Consider the following 7,063-nt stretch of genomic DNA (forward strand, 5'->3'; position numbering starts at 1 on the left):
ACATTCTTGGAAAATACAAAACATGCAAAAGGGGTTTGGGTGGAAGAAGACTTTCCAGATCTGGCAGGTTTTATACAGTCTTTACAGTGTTTGAGAAGCAATTTATAGGAGTAAGGTTTTACTGATCTAAACCTGCAACTTAACAATGACGGTAATAAGATTGCTTAATTTTTGTGTCACTTTTTTGTTTAGATTTAATGTTCATTTTCAAAATGAGTGTGTGCGGTGTGGCAACACTTAATGGGGCCGAGGATGTGAATAAAAGAACACAGTTTTTTCAGTTAATCAAATGTAAAGGAAATGATGTAGATTTTGCTCAAGTAACTCATAGTGATAGACAGAATGAAGCAGACTGGCTGAGAGAGTGAGAAGGTAAAGCCTTCCTTAGTCACAATAGCACCATGTCTGGGGGCGTGGCTGTGTCATGTCAGGGGGCGTGGCTGTGTCATGTCTGGGGGTGTGGCTGTGTCATGTCTGGGGGCGTGGCTGTGTCATGTCAGGGGGCGTGGCTGTGTCATGTCTAGGGGTATGGCTGTGTCATGTCAGGGGGCGTGGCTGTGTCATGTCTGGGGGCGTGGGTGTTTCATGTCTGGGGGCGTGGCTGTTTCATGTCAGGGGGCGTGGCTGTGTCATGTCTGGGGGCGTGGCTGTTTCATGTCTGGGGGCGTGGCTCTGCCCCTTCCCAACAGCTGGGTTCCACAATTTGTAGTGGAGGATATTGACGCTCTTAAAGTAAAAAAGAAAAAAAAAACTAGCCGACCTGCTTGGGGTAAAGGTACAGGGGGCTCTCGTGTGTTCTCCTTTTCAGAACGTGACACAGATATACTCTCTGTCCAAGTTTTTCTTTGGTTTAGAGCATAAACATGGTCAGAGCAGATGGATACATGCCTTGAAGTCTGGTACTGTACTCTCATATCCTGTGGAGATTCGTAGAAGGGCAGCACAGTTCTAAACTAGGCTGTATACCAGTGAATATAGATCATACCAAGAGATGGAAAATATTGACTTAGATGGTTCTCCTCAGGTAGAAGAGGCTGGAGAGAGAGAGAGAGAGAGAGAGAGAGAGAGAGAGAGAGAGAGAGAGAGGCAACCCAGACTCCAGACGGAAATAGAGAGAGAGAGAGAGAGAGAGAGAGAGAGAGAGAGAGAGAGGTGACCTAGACTCCAGACGGAAAGAGAGAGAGAGAGAGAGAGAGAGAGAGAGAGAGAGAGAGAGAGAGAGAGAGAGAGAGAGAGCCGTAAGGGACTACGGATGTAGGGAGAGAGAGGGAGGGGACCAGGACTCCAGATGAAGAAGTGGAGACTCTCTCCCTCCATTCAGAGTCTGTCACAGTGTGGCTCTCTCTCTCTCTCTCTCTCTCTCTCTCTCTCTCTCTCTCCCTCCATCAGGAGTCTGGGTTCGCGTGTGCATCTCCCTCTCTTGCCAAAGCTTTGATAAAGACATTAACACTAACAACAGATGACAACAACAATATTATAACCGCTTACAATATTAGTAACAACAACAATAATAATAGAACTACAACACACCCAATACCAATACCAATAATAATAATTATTATTATACTAATACCAATAATAATAATAATAACTACAACACACCCAATACCAATACCAATAATAATACCAATAATAATAATAATAATAATAATATCACCAATACCAATAATAATAATAATACCAATAATAATAATAATAATAGAACTACAACACACCCAATACCAATACCAATAATAATACCAATAATAATAATAATAGCAATAATAATAATAATACCAATACCAATAATAATACCAATAATACCAATAATAATACCAATAATAATAATAATAATACCAACAATAATAATAATACTAATAATAATAATACCAATAATAATAATAATAATAATAATAATAATACCAATAATAATAATAATAATAATGTCTCTGTGTCTCTGGTATCTGACTCGGTCACTCACTGTCCCTCAGACTGTGGCAGGAGTGAACGTACAGCGTTGCCAGTTCACCAACTCTTTATGTTCACCAACAACATACGGCAGCTTTTCCTCATCAGGGAGATTTTTAAACTCAGGGAATACGTGGCTAATTTTCTTAAAGAATTTAGTTCTAATCTGTCTAAATGTTGTACATTCATTCAGAAAGTGCAGCTTTGTCTGGGTCTTATAGTCCTGGCACTGCTGACACAGTCTCTGCTCTTCAGGTAAACAGCACTGTTTATGTCTGCTGGTCTCTATGGCCAGGCGGTGGTCACTGAGTCTGTACTTGGTCAGGGTGGACCTCAGTTTTGGATCAGACAGTGTTCTTAGGTAATCTGCCACGCTGTACTTTTGATTTAGGGCCAGATAACATTTTGATTGAGTTTCCCAATAAGTGATGTTGTTTGTAATTCTGGTGATTCTGATTGGGTTTACTGTTATTTTCTGGTCCTCAGCATGTGTAGTGTTACTGTGTTAATGCTGAACTGTATTTCCGGACCAGCTGAGTGAGGGCACTGTTCTCTTTGCTCAGCTCTTGGTACTCCAGACCTTTAGAATGATATAAGTTTGGAATTGAATTGCCCTTGTTTCTGTCTTTATTATTAATAGATCTCTGCCCAGCTCTGCCCCGTGTGCTTTGTTTGTGGTGTTCCTGAGCACCTTTAATGATGTTGCTCCACTTAAGAATAAAATCATTAGGGACAAAAAATTAGTACTTTGGTATAATGAGCACATTCACAATTTAAATCAAAACACTCTCCTCACATGATGCAGAAAAGATGGTTCATGCATTTATTACATCAAGACTAGACTACTGTAATGCAGTAATATCTGGCGGTAACATTAAGCACTCCAAGTGGATACAAAAGAAAAGGTTTTTATTGGCTCCCAGTGCTCCAGTGCAAAAGAAAAACCACATCCCATCAAAAACATACAAAAATGTTCAAAAAAGGAAAGTTTAGCATTTACAAGGATAAAAGTCCAGCAATCATAAATTCTCCAATATCAATCAACTTCAAAACATTACTCTTGAATTTTCCCTTAAAAACTTAAATATGGAAAAACAGCAAATGAGGTGATGTCACTTCCTGTCTTTGGGCAGGCATATTCCCCATAAAAGTCCCCTTTAACACACTATGGTTTCTTTTCCCTCCAAAACAACATGGAAGTCTCTCCACAAAAATAATCACAGGTATGTTATTTTTCTCTTAATCTACTTTTGTCTTACCTACTTCAATCAAATATACAGACTTTTCTGGCTAGATAAACATTATACTTAAACTCTAGTAACATATTATAAGAATAATATTTCATCTCAAATATTTACAATACATTTCTATAATACATTTCACTCATACTGTGTACAACATCTGTATCTGTATCACTCCAACACTCAGAAAACAAAATGAAAAACCTTTCAGTTTCCAAAGATTTCCACCTTTAATGTGTAGATTTGTACAGAGTTTAACACAGTGAGGTTATGATTTCACAGCATGTGTAACTTGTAGAACAGTATTTATGTCATATGTACAGAAATCAACTGCAGCTCAGTCTGAACATCATTTATTGTGTTTGTGAGAGAGAGAGAGGGAGAGGTTTAAAGTGTCTGTGTGTGTGTGTGTGTGTGTGTGTGTGTGTGTGTGTGTGAAAGAGAGTGAGAGGTATAGAGTGAATGACAGAGAGAGATGTGTAGCGTGTATGTGTGAGAAGTGTGTGTGTGTGTGTGTGTGTGTATGTGTATGAGAGAAAGTTACAGGTGTATTTTGTGTGTGTGTGTGTGTGTGAGGGAGAGAGAGAGAGGTGTTTTGTGTGTGTGTGTGTGCATACGTTTGTGTAAGACACTTGTGTGTGTGTGTGTGTGTGTGTGTGTGTGTGTGTGTGTGTGTGTGTGTGTGTGTGCGTGCATACGTTTGTGTAAGAGACTTGTAGTGTGTGTGTGTGTGTGTCACAGAGATGTACTGTGTGTGTGTGTGTGTGAGAGAGGTGTGTGTTCGTGTGTGTGTATGACAGACAGGTGTAGTGTGTGTAAGAGACAGAGAAAGATGTGTAGCGTGTATGTGTGAGAACGAAGTGTAGTGTGTGTAAGAGTGTGTGTGAGAGAGGTGTGTGTGTGTATGTGTGTAAGAGAAAGATACAGGTGTATTTTGTAGTATTGTGTGTGTGTGAGAGAGAGAGAGGTGAGAGAGAGAGAGTGTGTGTGTGTGTGTCACAGAGATTTGTACTGTTTGTGTGTGTGTGAGAGAGGTGTGTGTGAGAGAGGTGTGTGTGAGAGAGGTGTGTGTGAGAGAGGTGTGTGTGAGAGAGGTGTGTGTGAGAGAGGTGTGTGTGAGAGAGGTGTGTGTGTGTGTGTGTGTGTGTGAGAGAGAGAGATGTACTGTGTGTTTGTGTGTGTGAGAGGTGTGTGCTTGTGTGTGTGTATGACAGAGAGAGACAGGTGTAGTGTGTGTAAGAGACAGAGAAAGATGTGTACCGTGTATGTGTGAGAAAGAACTGTAGTGTGTGTGAGAGAGAGGTGTCTGTGTATGTGTGAGTGTGTGTGCATACATTTGCGTAAGAGACTTGTAGTGTGTGTGTGTGTGTGTGTGTGTGTGTGTGTGTGTGTGTGTGTGTGTGTGTGTGTGTGTGTGTGTGTGTGTGTGTGTGTGTGTGTGTGTGTGTGACACAGAGAGATCTACTGTGTGTTTGTGTGTGTAAGAGTGTGTGTGAGTGAGAGGTGTGTCTGTGTATGTATGTGTATGAGTGTGTGAGAGAGATTAAGAGAGAGGTGGTGTGTGTGCGTTCGTGTGTGTGTGTGTGTGTGAGAGAGAGAGAGAGAGAGAGAGAGAGAGAGAGACAGGTATATTATGTGTGTGTATGTGACAGGCTGTGTGTGTGTGTATGTGAGAGACGTGTAGAGTGCATGTTTGTGTGTGAAAGACAAAGTATGTGTGTGTGCGTGTGAGAGAGAGAGAGGTGGATTGTGTATGCGTTTGTGTGAAAGAAGTGTATTATGTGTGTGTTACGGAGAGATGTACTGTGTGTTTGTGAGTGAGTGGTGTGTGTGAAAGAGTGAGGTATAGAGTGTATGACAGAGAGATGTGTAGCGTGTATGTGTGAGAAGGAAGTGTAGTGTGTGTAAGAGTGTGTGTGAGAGAGAGCTGTGTATGTGTGTGAGAAAGATACAGGTGTATTTTGTGGTATTTTGTGTGTGTGTCTGTGTGAGAGAGAGACACACACACACAAGGGTGTAGTGTGTGTGTGTGTGTGTGTGTGTGTGTGTGTGTGTGTGTGTGTGTGTGTGCGCGCGCGCATGTGTGAAGAGAGAAGTGCAGAGTGTGTTTGTGTGTGAGAGAAAGAGCAAAGTGTGTGTGTGTGTGTGTGGCAGAGAGAAAGAGAGGTGTGTGTGTGTGTGTGTGTGTGTGTGTGTGTGTGTGTGTGGCAGAGAGAAAGAGAGAGGTGTGTGTGTATGTGTAAGGAAATGTGTGTATTATGATGTCCACTAGTTGTGTGTGTAGAGGAGTGTGTGTGAGAGATAAGGGTGTATTTTGTGTGAGTGTGTGTGCGCGCGTGCAAGAGAGGTGTAGAGTGCGAGTGTGTGTGTGAGAGAAAGAGCAAAGTGTGTGTGTGTGTGTGTGTGTGTGTGTGTGTGTGTGTGTTTTATACTCAGCAGACATGTGTGTATGATGTTCACCAGTTGTGTGTTTCCCTGCAGACTCAGGTGTTCCTCCAGGACACAGGAGGCTATTCTAGCTCACACACACACACTGAGGAGTCAGACCACCAAAACCCAAACCCTGCATAGAGGGGCTCAGTGAATGTGGAGTGGAGTGTGTGTAAGTGTGTGAGTGTGTGTGTGTGAGAGGAGACGCTGTAGAAGGACAGAGTGCCGGCGGGCCAGTCCAGATACACTCCTACTCTGTTGGAGCTGGAGGGGGCAGAGATGGCAGTGTTCTTCTTATTGTGCCAAACAGTGTAACTGTTATTAGAGCAGCTCAGCCTCCAGGACTTTAGATTACATCCAAACACACAGTCATCACTCTCTCCTTTCCTCCTGATTCCTTTATATGTCACTGATATATCAACCCTCCCACTCCACTCAACCTCCCAGTAACAGCGTCCAGTCAGACTCTCTCTACACACAACCTGCTCACAGACATCAAATCTCTCTGGATGATCAGGATACGACTGCTGCTCCCACACACACGTCACCTTTCTGTTCCCCTCAGACAGAGAGAGAAGTGTGTGTGCTGTGTTTGGGTCCAGTGTGAGGTCACACGCATCTGCACACAAGAAGACACATTAGAGGAGAGATCACAAACACTGTGAGTGTGTGAGTGAGTGTGTGAGTGAGTGTGTGAGTGAGTGTGTGAGTGAGTGTGTGAGTGAGTGTGTGAGTGAGTGTGTGAGTGAGTGTGTGAGTGAGTGTGTGAGTGAGTGTGTGAGTGAGTGTGTGAGTGAGTGTGTGAGTGAGTGTGTGTGTGTGTGTGTGTGTGTGTGTGTGTGTGTGTGTGTGTGTGTGTGTGTACATTTCCTTCTTACATTTTCTTAGTCCTGGTTTGATTCTCATCTCCCCTGCGTACTCCACCCTAAAGAAACACACACACACACACACACACACACACACACACACACACACACACACACACACACACACACACACACACACACACACAGATAAAAGTTCTGTCTCTCTCTCTCTCTCTCTCACACACAGACAATAGTTCTGTCTCTCTCTCTCACACACACAGATAATAGTTCTGTCGCTCTCTCTCTCTCTCTCACACACACAGATAATAGTTCTGTCTCTCTCTCACACACAGATAATAGTTCTGTCGCTCTCTCTCTCTCTCTCTCTCACACACAGATAATAGTTCTGTCTCTCTCTCTCTCTCTCTCTGTCTCACAGACAGATAATAGTTCTGTCTCTCTCTCTCTCACACACAGATAATAGTTCTGTCGCTCTCTCTCTCTCTCTCTCTCTCACACACAGATAATAGTTCTGTCTCTCTCTCACACACAGATAATAGTTCTGTCGCTCTCTCTCTCTCTCTCTCACACACAGATAATAGTTCTGTCTCTCTCTCTCTCTCTCTCTCTCTCACAGAC

At 42.8% G+C, this 7,063-nt stretch overlaps 1 protein-coding gene across 1 annotated transcript in view; it reads right to left on the minus strand.

Annotated features, from left to right (window-relative positions):
* Positions 1–2,839: 2,839 nt before the first annotated feature.
* Positions 2,840–7,063, minus strand: part of LOC145657026 (NLR family CARD domain-containing protein 3-like) — a 54,721-nt gene continuing 50,497 nt past the window's right edge. The window contains exons 8-9 of the mRNA XM_081711264.1: positions 6,497–6,543; positions 2,840–6,237 (exon numbers count right to left, since the gene is read on the minus strand). Coding sequence (XP_081567390.1) covers positions 5,699–6,237; positions 6,497–6,543 — 586 coding nt within the window. The 3' untranslated portion in view covers positions 2,840–5,698. The remainder of the gene's footprint in view (positions 6,238–6,496; positions 6,544–7,063) is intronic.

Source organism: Electrophorus electricus, chromosome 1 (genome assembly GCF_041902795.1).
Source record: "Electrophorus electricus isolate QZ-2024a chromosome 1, ASM4190279v1, whole genome shotgun sequence".
Classification (NCBI taxonomy): domain Eukaryota; kingdom Metazoa; phylum Chordata; class Actinopteri; order Gymnotiformes; family Gymnotidae; genus Electrophorus; species Electrophorus electricus.